At 50.7% G+C, this 11,923-nt stretch overlaps 1 protein-coding gene across 1 annotated transcript; it reads left to right on the forward strand.

Annotated features, from left to right (window-relative positions):
• Positions 1-3,208: 3,208 nt before the first annotated feature.
• Positions 3,209-10,005, forward strand: LOC130492810 (olfactory receptor 2K2-like). The gene is made up of 2 exons (XM_056866596.1): positions 3,209-3,361; positions 9,202-10,005. Exons 1-2 carry the CDS (start codon positions 3,209-3,211, stop codon positions 10,003-10,005), a joined length of 957 nt encoding a protein of 318 aa, XP_056722574.1.
• The last annotated feature ends 1,918 nt before the right edge of the window (positions 10,006-11,923 follow it).

Consider the following 11,923-nt stretch of genomic DNA (forward strand, 5'->3'; position numbering starts at 1 on the left):
GGTACGACACCTCAAATATTGGAGGCACTTTGGGTTCAAAATACTCTAGGGGGAAAAGTTCCTGAATGACTGGGCTGGATCCGTCCTCTTAATCACAGCCATGTCTTCTGGGGATAACTAGCAAAAAAGGCCCTTTAAAACAAATAACATTAATTGTATGTTTTGATTTGTTTTTTTGAGACAATAAAAGGCGCTCTTCTTCCATTGCAAGAAATAGCTGATTGCTAGAAAGAGAAACCTTTGGATTAAAAAAAGAAAAGGAAAAACCCCTCTGAGCCAAGCCTCATCTACATTCCTCCCCGATGTAATTGGTTCTTTTTTTAAAAAATCTTTTTTTTTCCCCAACTGCAGTGACCCCAAGATTGCATTAACTTAATCTGGGCTTTGATGAAAGAGGTGAGTGATGAGATGTGAATGGATTTTGGATAGCTGAAGTTCTCTGCAGAGGAACCCTTCTTTTTTTAACAGAATTTTTAAATGTTCAGATTGTTACACGCCCAGTGAAAATGGGGCTTATGTGCCGAGCTCTGTCGAAAAGGCACATTCGGAATGAACGAGCAGATGTTTGATTAATTTCATCACCCCGTTGGGCTGTTCTGAAAGGTGCAGGGGGGAAAACACCTTCTAGCTCAGAAATGGTTTAATGTCAGAACGCTGTTTATCCAAGTGAATTAGACTAGAAACGCTGAGGGGTTTGGAGTCCATAACCTGCCATCCTACCTATAGGATGGGTCTCAGTTGGCAAGTTCTTACTAACAACACTTTTAGCCGCTGCTGATATATTTTTCATCTTTTTTTTATTTTGGTGGGTGAGGAATAATCCTCATTGTTTCTCGTTGAAGATGATGTTAAGGGGTAAATACCGAAGGGTCTTTTTTTTTTTAAGTGTACTGCTAAAAATGTAACACGGGGATCGTATAGGAATATGAGCAGTCCCCGCTTCAAATGGTTCACGGCATAAAGTGAGAGCGGCAGAAGCAGAGATCAGACCAAAAAATCCAGCCAGCCCAGTATTTGAGCTTTAAGAGGGGAGTGGACATGTTCATGGAGGAGAGGGCTATCCATGGCTACTAGTAAAAATGGATACTAGTCATGGTGCAGACCTATTCTCTCCAGGATCAGAGGAGCATGCCTATTATCTTAGGTGCTGTGGAACACAGGCAGGTCAATGCTGCTGCAGTCGTCTTGTTTGTGGGCTTCCTAGAGGCACCTGGTTGGCCACTGTGTGAACAGACTGCTGGACTTGATGGGCCTTTGTCTGATCCAGCAGAGCCTTTCTTATGTTCTTATTTGGTTTCCAATTCTGACACATATAGGAAGATCAAGATTGCACCTGGCCTTTTCCCCGGCTCAGGTCTGTATCACTGGAGCCATAATGAGGATTTTCTGCTTGGGATGTATCGATTCCTTCCCCATGCTCTATATTCTCCCACCCACCCCGGTGAGATTCAGTGAGGCCAGTGTGGTCACCCTGGCTTACAGAAATCGCCAAACTACCCCAGCCCCTCCCAAACCAAAAGGTCAGATAGTGGAGACTGGGAAACATACAGAAAATTTGGGGGGTGGGGTGGAGGAGGAGAGCCAGTGTGGTGTAGTGGATGGAATGCTGGATCCAGGTTCAAATCCCCACTTGGCCATGAAGCCTCGGGCCAAGTAACCTCGGGCCAAGTAACCTCGGGCCAGTCCCACTCTTCTCTGCCCAACCAACCTCACAGGGTTGTTGTGTGTGGGGGGAATAGGAGGAATCGGGTATGCCACTGTGAACTTCGTGAGCCACTGTGGTGTAGTGGTTAGGAGTGGTGGACTCTAATCTGGAGAACCAAGCTTGATTCCCTACTCTTCCACATGAGCGGAGGACTCTAATCTGGTGACCCAGGCTGGTTTCCCCATTCCTACACATGAAGCCTGCTGAGCGACCTTGGGCTAGTCACAGTTCTCTTTGATCTCTCCCAGCCCCACCTACCTCACAAGGTGCCTGTTGTGGGGAAAGGAAGGGAAGGCAATTGTAAGCTGGTTTGAGACTCCTTAAAGGTAGAGAAAATTGAGGTGTAAAAAACAACTCCTTCTTGGTTGAAATGTGGGATAAAAATGGGTAAACTCTGTGAGATTGTGGAATTAGACATGGCATGGAGGAAATGGGACAAAAAGAAACCCCCCTCCCTCAGTAACCTGAAATTTGCTGTCCTTATACAATTGATTTGTAGAATTCATTGCCACAAGATGGCACCAAAGCCACTGGTTTTGCGGGCACTGGAAGGGGATCCCTCTATGGCTGTTAACCACAATGACTAAATGGAGCCTCCATTTCAGAGGCAATAACTTTCTAAATATTAGGGCTGCAGGGGGTACAAAGGGAAGGCTTGGGCCCCTGTGCCCTCCCTGCAGGCCTCCCAGGGGTATCTGGCTGGCCACTGTGGGGGACAGGATGCCGGATGCGATGTGATCCAGCAAATTCAAAGACCCAACTATTGTTCAGAAAGGTAATTCAGACTTACAGCTACATTGCCCCGGCTGTCGGACACCAGCCTGAACTGGGAAGTCCTACAATGCTCACAGAAATAGTTTTTTTCCCCTGTAATAAAAGAAAATTCATGTGGAGGGCAGCCAATGAATCCTTCTCTAGCTGCGGCAGAGTGACCTGAACATAATGCAGCACAGTAAAGATGCCGTCTCGAGTCTGGAGTAGCTCTGTTGGGTAAGAGGTAACTGCTTTCCTGGTCAGGGAGAAACTTTTCTCCCTCTCATAATACTAGAATGCGGGGTTATCTGCTGAAGCTGGAGGGTGAGAGAATCAAAACTGATAAAAGGAAGTATTTCTTCCCACAACGCATAAATTGTGGAACTCTGCCTCAGGAAGTGGTGATGGCTGCCATATTGGAAGGCTTTAAGAGGGGAGTGGATATGTTCATGGAGGAGAGGGGTATTCATGGCTACTAGTAAAAATGGATACTGGTCATGATGCATACCTATTCTCTCCAGGATCAGAGGAGCATGCCCATTATATTAGGTGCTGTGGAACGCAGGCAGGATGGTGCTGCTGCAGTCGTCTTGTTTGGGGGCTTCCTAGAGGCACCTGGTTGGCCACTGTGTGAACAGACTGCTGGACTTGGTGGGCCTTGGTCTGATCCAGCATGGCCTTTCTTATGTACTCTCTGGGAGACTAGACATTTCTCTTGTTTGCTCCATAAGGCAAGCGCTTCTGGCGAGAATGGGAACTTGGAACACCACGTTCATCACAGAGTTCATCCTCCTTGGTTTTGCTGGCCACCCCCAACTGGAGAAGGTCCTCTTTGTGATCATGTCCCTGGTCTACTTGGTGACCCTCTTTGGGAATGGCTCCATACTGGCCCTGACTTGCCTCGTGTGAGGGTCTCTGTCTTTGTGTCTCTGCTTTCCATCACCTGCGGTGTTATCAGTGAACTCGTAAAAGCAGTTCACACCTTCTGGTCTCAGGCGCCAGGCCTGATGGCCCATGTATCTTCCCCCCCGCTGTTCTTCCTGCCAGTACTCCCTCAGGCCGGTGCGGCCTTGGAAGTGTGATAGCCGCACCAGACTTCCTGGGATCCGTCTGATGTTTTGTATTATGCCAAGCTTGTAACTTCCCATAACAATAAGTGTGAACCCCAGTGCCCCAGTGCCCTGGAGTCAATATATTCTGTAAACCCGTATAGCCCCTCACTTGCAACTTTCTACCTGTGCCTGTCTCATCTCCTGAAGGCTTCAATAAATCTATTGTTTCTGTATCAACGTCTGAGCAACTGATTTGGAGAAGCAAACTCAGAGAGGGGGATCTCTCACATTAAGTTGCAAGTCCTTGCCTCTCGGACTGCAGCTGTACCGCTTTGGACAGAATGTCAGCCGACGAGGACACCACCCCTAGCCCCGATGCCCCCAAGGAACCGGACGAGCCGGAGAAGCCGGACCCGAAGGAGGAGGGAGCCAAGCCAAAGAAACCGAAGGGTCGCGCCCCCGACCAAGATCGGGACGAACGTCCCCGGGGGCTTACTTATTGGCTGGACTCTCCCAAGGGCTGGTCGCTCTCGCGGACTGCGGCGAAGGATCGCCGGTTGGCCTTCCCCAGCACGGGACTCGAAGGGGACCCGGCCCGCAAAGAGGCCCTCATGGAGGAAGAACGAAAGCAGTGGCAGGAAGACCGCCGGGCTATGCAGGAGCAGATGGAGATCATGCAACGCGTAATGGGTGAGATGGCCACGACCCTAGATGCGCTGAAGTTGCAACCTCCAGCCGGTGCTCCCCCAGACGGGGCGCCGGTAGTTCCGCCCGCAACCCCTGCCCCCCCGGCCCGTCGGGACCTGAAAGTCACGTATGACGGGTCGGGAGACCAGTTGACCTTTTTTATGGTCCAAGTAGACATTTTTATGCGGGAACAAGGCCGAACCTTCGTTTCTGAGGAGTCCCGGGTGCAGTACGTGGCTTCCTTACTGCAAGGGGAGGCGGCTGCCTGGATGGTGTTGCAGTATGAACTCCGCTCGCCGGTGCTGCGAACCCTGGACGAGTTCATGGTAGCACTCCGAAACCGTTTTGAGGACCCGACTCTGGGTGAGCGGGCTAAAGCCTCCCTGATGCAACTGCGCCAAGGGACTAAGTCGGTGGCGCAGTATGCAAGTGAGTTCCAGTCACTGGCTAGCCGAATTCTGGACTGGAGTGAAGCTACCTTGGTACAATGTTTCAGGGAGGGTCTCAACCCAGACCTCCAACATTGGGCCTTCATGCAAGGGAACCCCCCGGATGTGGAAGGTTGGGTTCGCCATGCTGCTGACATCGAGAATCGCAAACAACTCCTGAACTTGTCCAAGCAACGGCTTGGGCGAGACCCCAGGCCCCGAGGTGACCGTGGCCGGGAACTCCGGCAAGGGGGTGGCGGGGGTCTCTCGGCCGCGGAACGCCGCAAGCGGTTCGAGGCCGGCGTCTGCCTGATCTGCGGGGGAAAGGGTCACTTTGCATCGCAATGCCCCTCTCGCTCAGGCCGTCCGACCCCCCCCCGCCAAACCCAGGCCGAGCCGACGAAACCGGCCGCCGACAGCCAGCCTCGCCGCAGAAGTGGACCACTGAGCCGGCGCTCCGGCGCACCCTCCGCTCTCCACGCGCGCCCCCAGGATGAGGCATCCGACTCTACGGTCCCATCGGGGTCCCGGATTACAAATACCGTCTTTGATTCGGACGGCTCCCCGGAAGCCACCACCCCGTCCCCCTCTTCCAGCGAGGAGGAAGAGTGGGAACAGCCGGCAAAAAACGCCGTCGGTCTGCTGTAGAGGGGGCTCCGCAGCAGACCGTCCCTATCGTTGTGCAAGGAGCTCCACCGATGGTAAGCGCCCAAGAGGACAATGTATTTGTGCGTGTTCATCTGTCCCTACCCAAAGGGGGTCCCCCGTTAGAGGTCCCCGCGTTGGTCGACTCGGGGTGTGCCCGCACCATGATAAATGAGGAAACTGCCAAGAAGTTGGGTGTCCGGCGCAAGCGGCTTCCGGGACCCCTCCGTTTTTCCCAAATGGACGGGAGTGACTTTAAACGGGGCCCTGTGACCCACAGAACTACAGCCGTGATTATGTCCGTGGGGGAACATTGGGAACGGTTGTATTTCACCATCGCCCCTATTGTAACCCCTGTGGTGTTAGGGATGAACTGGTTAAGGGGACACAATCCCTCCATTGATTGGGTTAAACGGGTGCTTTCCTTCCCCGAAAACCCCTGTGGGTTGCATGACAAGGAACGGGTACTCAGAACTCCAGCCGCCGCACTGGTAGGGTCCCCCGCCCCAGTCTCTCCTCAATTACCCTCTGAGTACTCGCAGTTTACTGATGTTTTCGATGTTAGAGAGTGCGACGAACTGCCTCCCCACAGAGAAACGGACTGTGCCATCGAGATTGTAGGGGAAGGCAAACTGTCTAAGGGAAAGGTTTACCCCATGAGCCCTAGTGAAAAGACTGTATTGCGAGACTATCTGGATGTCAATCTGGCGAGGGGTTTCATACGCCCCTCCAAGGCTCCTTATTCAGCCCCAGCTTTCTTTGTAAAGAAAAAGACGGGAGATTTAAGACTGTGTATTGACTTTCGCAGACTGAACGCAGTCACCCAGTCTAATGCTTACCCCCTCCCTCTTATTCCTGACCTTCTAGCACAATTAAAGGAGGGCCGAATCTTCACCAAACTGGACTTGGTAGAAGCCTACCACCGCATTCGCATCAAAGAAGGAGACGAACCCAAAACGGCCTTTTCCAGTTGTTTTGGGATGTTTGAGTACCTGGTCATGCCGTTCGGACTTTCGGGGGCTCCGAGTGTCTTTATGCAATTAATTAATGAAGTTTTGCATGATTTACTGTTTCGGGGGGTGGTGGTATTTCTCGATGACATTCTTATTTACTCTGAGACCATGGAAGAACATGTGCGCCTAGTGCGAGAAGTGCTCCAGCGGCTGCGGGAGCACAAACTGTATGCTAAGGTGTCCAAGTGTGAATTCCACCAACCTTCTATTACATTTCTGGGGTATGTGATTTCCCACCAAGGGTTGGAAATGGACCCCGCCAAGGTCCAGGCGGTGCGGGACTGGGAAAACCCCACTACCCGCCGCCAACTTCAACAGTTTTTGGGGTTTGCCAACTTTTACCGGAATTTCATTCCCAACTTTGCCCAAGTTGCGCTTCCCCTCACTGCCCTGTTGCGTACCAAGGACAGGGGGGCTAGCGCCGCACTCCCCTCAGCCCGTCTGCAATGGTCTCCCCAGTGCCAGCAAGCTTTTGAACGTTTAAAGCTACTTTTTTCATCCGAACCCGTTTTGGCTCACCCGGATTGCACCAAGCCCTTCGTGGTGCAGGTGGATGCCTCGGATGTAGCCATGGGCGGGGCCCTATTGCAGAGGGATGAGGGGGGACGGTTGAGGCCATGCGCCTACTTCTCCAAGAAGTTTTCCCAGTCCGAAATCAACTGGGCCATTTGGGAGAAGGAGGCAGCGGCGGTCAAACATGCCCTTACCATATGGAGACACTTCTTGGAGGGGGCCGAGCTGCCGTTCGAAGTGTGCACAGATCACAAGAATCTTGAGGCTCTCAAGGGAGCTAGAAAACTCAATGCCAAACAAATTCGGTGGGCCCAATTTTTTGCAAAATTCCGGTTCACCCTCAAACATGTCCCTGGCAAAGAAAATGCCCTAGCTGATGCTTTGTCACGACTTCCCCAGTATCGCAACGATTTCGATCGCCCCGTCGACTCCCTGTTCACTCCCGAACAGCGAGGGGAAGTCCCTGGCTTGGCCGTCACCACCCGATCCCAAGCCCGCCAACCGGAGACCCCCCCTACGCTCAAAGGTATCCCGGAAGCATTCCAGCAGCGACTCCGGGACGCCTCCTTACAGGAGGAGGAGCACCATCTCCTCCCCACTGGCTTGGAACGAACCAACACTTGGTGGGTGCAAGGGGGGAAACTATATGTCCCATCTTCCCTTCGCAAAGAAGTATTGGGACTTGTACATGGGGCCAGGCTAGCGGGTCATTTTGGTTTCATAAAAACGCTTCACCTGGTTCGAAGGCAATTCTGGTGGCCCGGTATGAGATCTGATGTAGAGTTGTATGTGCGCAGCTGCCCCACCTGCGCCACAGCCAAGAAACGGATGGGAAAACCCCCGGGGCTTCTCAAACCGCTTGAGAACCCCTCCCGTCCCTGGGAAGTCATCGCCATGGATTTTATCACCGACCTACCTCCAAGTCGGGGGAAAACGGTTCTCTGGGTTATCACAGACCTCTTTTCCAAACAGGTTCATTTCGTTCCATGTGCAGGTCTTCCTTCAGCCCAGGGCTTAGCTAAACTGTTCATCACGCACGTCCTCAGGCTACACTCGATCCCGAGGAAGGTCCTCTCCGACCGGGGGGTCCAGTTTGTTGCCAAATTCTGGCGGGCTTTCCTAAAGTTAATGGGAGTGGAGGAACAGGGCCTTTCTTCCGCCTATCACCCCCAAACGGATGGTCAAACGGAACGAGTAAATGCGGTAGTAGAATGTTATTTGCGTTGCTATGTAAATTTCCACCAGGACGACTGGGTCGACCTGCTGCCATTTGCCGAATATGCGTACAACAATGCGCCTCATTCCTCTACCGGCTTTAGTCCCTTCCAAGTTATATACGGGACGGATTTTGGCCCTTTCGGTTCTGCCCCCGTCTCGCCAGAGCTCCAGTCTACCCCTGATCTTCAGGAGTGGATTCAGGTGGTTAAATCCACCTGGCCATGGTTGCTCAAAAATCTGGAAAGGGCAAAAAGCAAGTACAAGGAACAAGCAGACAAACACCGGTCTCCGGGATGGGAACTCAAGGTGGGGGAGCAAGTCTATCTGTCCACCAAAAACCTCCGCTCTCTTCGCCCCTGCAGAAAACTGAGCGACCGTTATGTAGGACCTTTCCCCATTACCAGAGTAATCAACGAGGTTACCGTGGAACTGAGTCTCCCTAAGACTCTCAAGGGAGTTCATCCAGTCTTCCATATAAGCCTCCTCAAACCTTATGTAGCAGCTCCCCAGTTCCACCCCCCTCCCGCTCATGAGATTCCTACCGTAGTAGGAGGGGATACCCATTTGGAAATATCCAAGGTTTTAGATTCCAAATGGAAGAAAGGGAAACTGTTTTACTTTGTTCGCTGGAAAAACCTTGGCTCCGCTCATGACGAATGGGTGGCCGCACCCCACATGGCAGCTCCTCGCTTGGTCCGAGAATTCCACCTCGCTTATCCCGATAAGCCTCGTCCTCTCGGAGGGGGGCCTTAAGGGGGGCAGAATGTGAGGGTCTCTGTCTTTGTGTCTCTGCTTTCCATCACCTGCGGTGTTATCAGTGAACTCGTAAAAGCAGTTCACACCTTCTGGTCTCAGGCGCCAGGCCTGATGGCCCATGTATCTTCCCCCCCGCTGTTCTTCCTGCCAGTACTCCCTCAGGCCGGTGCGGCCTTGGAAGTGTGATAGCCGCACCAGACTTCCTGGGATCCGTCTGATGTTTTGTATTATGCCAAGCTTGTAACTTCCCATAACAATAAGTGTGAACCCCAGTGCCCCAGTGCCCTGGAGTCAATATATTCTGTAAACCCGTATAGCCCCTCACTTGCAACTTTCTACCTGTGCCTGTCTCATCTCCTGAAGGCTTCAATAAATCTATTGTTTCTGTATCAACGTCTGAGCAACTGATTTGGAGAAGCAAACTCAGAGAGGGGGATCTCTCACACCTCGATTCCCACCTCCAGACCCCTATGTACTTCTTCCTCAGCAACCTGGCCGTCTTGAACATCTGTTACACGTCGGCAGTGGTCCCCAAGATGCTCATCAACTTCTTGGTGGAGAGGAAGTCCATTTCTTATAACTTCTGTACTGCGCAGGTGTACATCACGCTTTTCCTGGGGGCGGCGGAGTGCATTCTGCTCATGGTGATGGCGTTTGACCGGTATGTCGCTATATGCCACCCTCTTCATTACCCGACGACGATGAACAAGGCCACCTGTGTCTCCCTGGCTGTCGGAGCGTGGATTAGCAGCTTCCTATTTTCAGTGGCCCCTTCTTTTGCGGTGAAGCGATCCCTGTGCAACTCCATCGTAGACCACTTGTTCTGCGAGGCCCCGATCCTGTTTCAGCTGGCCTGCCCTGGGCAGGATCTCTCAAAGAATGAGGTCATGATGGTCGCGGGCAGCGTGCTCACTTTGCTTCTCCCGTTTGTCTTGATCCTGCTGTCCTACGTTCGCATCGTCGTGGCTGTCCTGAGGATTTCCTCTGCCGACGGGAAGCGGAAAGCCTTTTCTACTTGCTCAGCCCACATCACTGTGGTGACCATCTACTATGGGAGCGGCATGTTTACATACATGAGGCCTCAGACTGGCAACTCGGCCGAGAAGGATAAGTTGATTTCTCTCTTCTATTCGGTGATAAACCCCATGCTGAACCCCATTATATACAGCCTGAGGAATAAGGATGTCAAAGAAGCCTTCCTAAAAGTGCTGGGGAGAACCAAGGGGTCTCAATAAGACTAGACGGAAGCCTCAAAACCACCCAATGCCAGTTGTGGTTGAAATGTTCTTCTGAAAAAAGAAGAGTTGGTTTTTATATGCTGACTTTCTCTACCTTTTAAGGAGAATCAAACCGGCTTACAATCTCCTCCCCTTCCTCTCCCCACAACAGACACCTTGCGAGGTAGGTGGGGCTGAGAGAGCTCTAAGAGAGCTGTGACTGGCCCAAGGTCACCCAGATGGCTTTACATGGAGGAATGGGGAATCAAACCCGGTTCTCCAGATCTGAGTCCACCGCTTTTAACCACTACACCAAACTAGGCAGCTGTTGGTTTTCCAACTGTCTATCTTTACGGAATACTTAGCATGTGATTTTTAGCATTCTGGTCATTGAAGGACACTGGATACATTCAGTTTTCTCGAGTGCATTTTGAGCACGAACCTAATACTGCGTGATTATTCAAAGTGTGCCACCATTATCTAAAATGAGGATGGCCACACAAGACAGGCCTAAAGATGTCCTTACTTACACAGGCTGTGATTTTTAAAATATTGTTTGCGTTGTATTTAGTTGTATGTAAGCCACCTTGAGTGTCTACGTGGAAACAATTAAAATATTGGAGTAAATTATAAGGTGTGTGAGTGTGTGTATGGGGAAGATCAGTTATCAATCTAATATGAAGAGTTCTATCTTCTTTGACTTGTGGGGATTTTCAGGCATTGTTTCCTATAATGTAGATGCCTATGACACAATAAATCGGGCCTTTGAGGTGCTATAAGACTCAACGTGGTTACTGCTGCAACGTATTTGTCCCCTCTGGAATGTGGGAAAGGAGGCAGGATTTGTATCTTTGGTTTGAAACGCTGGGTTCAATTATCAGATTTGGGTGTATTACAGGGGAGTGCAGGACAGACAGCGACGTTGAGATGTTACTTTTGATAGCTCTCAGTTGAACACATGAAGCTGCCTTATACCGAATCAGACCCTTAGTCCAGCAAAGTCAGTATTGTCTACTCAAACTGGCGGCGGCTCTCCAGGGTCTCAGGCACAGGTCTTTCACATCACCTACTTGCCTAGTCCCTTTAACTGGAGTCCAGGGATTGAACCTGGAACCTTCTGCATGCCAAGCAGAGGCTCTACCACTGAGCCACAGCCTTGTAATCCAAGGAAAGGTTTCTTACCTGGGAGTATGAGCAAATGACTTCAAGCACTTAAGCAAAATGTTCAGTAGCCGGGGTTAAGATGGAAGCGTATGAAGGCAAAAGTCAGCAATATACAGCCTGCGTAGTCTCCTTTTTAATCCTAGCCATTTTACATTTCACCTCCTTCCCAGCAAGTTTCTAGTCCTCACTGATCTATTCCATAGCCAAAATGGAGCAAGAAACGCCAAAAGCACGTGGATTTAAGCAGACAGTTAACAGTGGAGGTGACAATGATGATATTCAACATGGAACTGGAGTGTAACTTTATGAGTTTATTTCAGTCGTCAAAATCTCAGATCTTTGATTACATGAAGCTGTTTTATGCTGTTAAAACCATTGGTCCATTTAGCATAGTATTGGCAATGGGGACTGGGGGTGGCTGCAGAGAATTCTAAGAAGTGTTTTCCATTTTTGGCACCAAGAATCCTGTAAGAGGGGATACTAGTAAACTGAACCTTTTTCAAGGTAATAAACATGCAGTGCCAGCGAGACATGCCCCCCCCGTTTTCTTTGAAGTTTCTAGCTCTCATGGTGCAAATAACATTTATCAGTTACAAAAGAAAAGTAAAAAAAGAAACTCATGTTTATCTCCCCCCCCATTCCAAGTTTGGCATGTAAAGGAACTAGTAGGATGGTTCTAGATAATTCATATAAAGTATACACGGCAATAACGGGCACATTCTGTGATTGCAAGATGACCAGGATTTTAGCCCTGTGTGCAGAATTCAGAAGA

The sequence above is a fragment of the Euleptes europaea genome, chromosome 21 (assembly GCF_029931775.1).
Source record: "Euleptes europaea isolate rEulEur1 chromosome 21, rEulEur1.hap1, whole genome shotgun sequence".
Classification (NCBI taxonomy): domain Eukaryota; kingdom Metazoa; phylum Chordata; class Lepidosauria; order Squamata; family Sphaerodactylidae; genus Euleptes; species Euleptes europaea.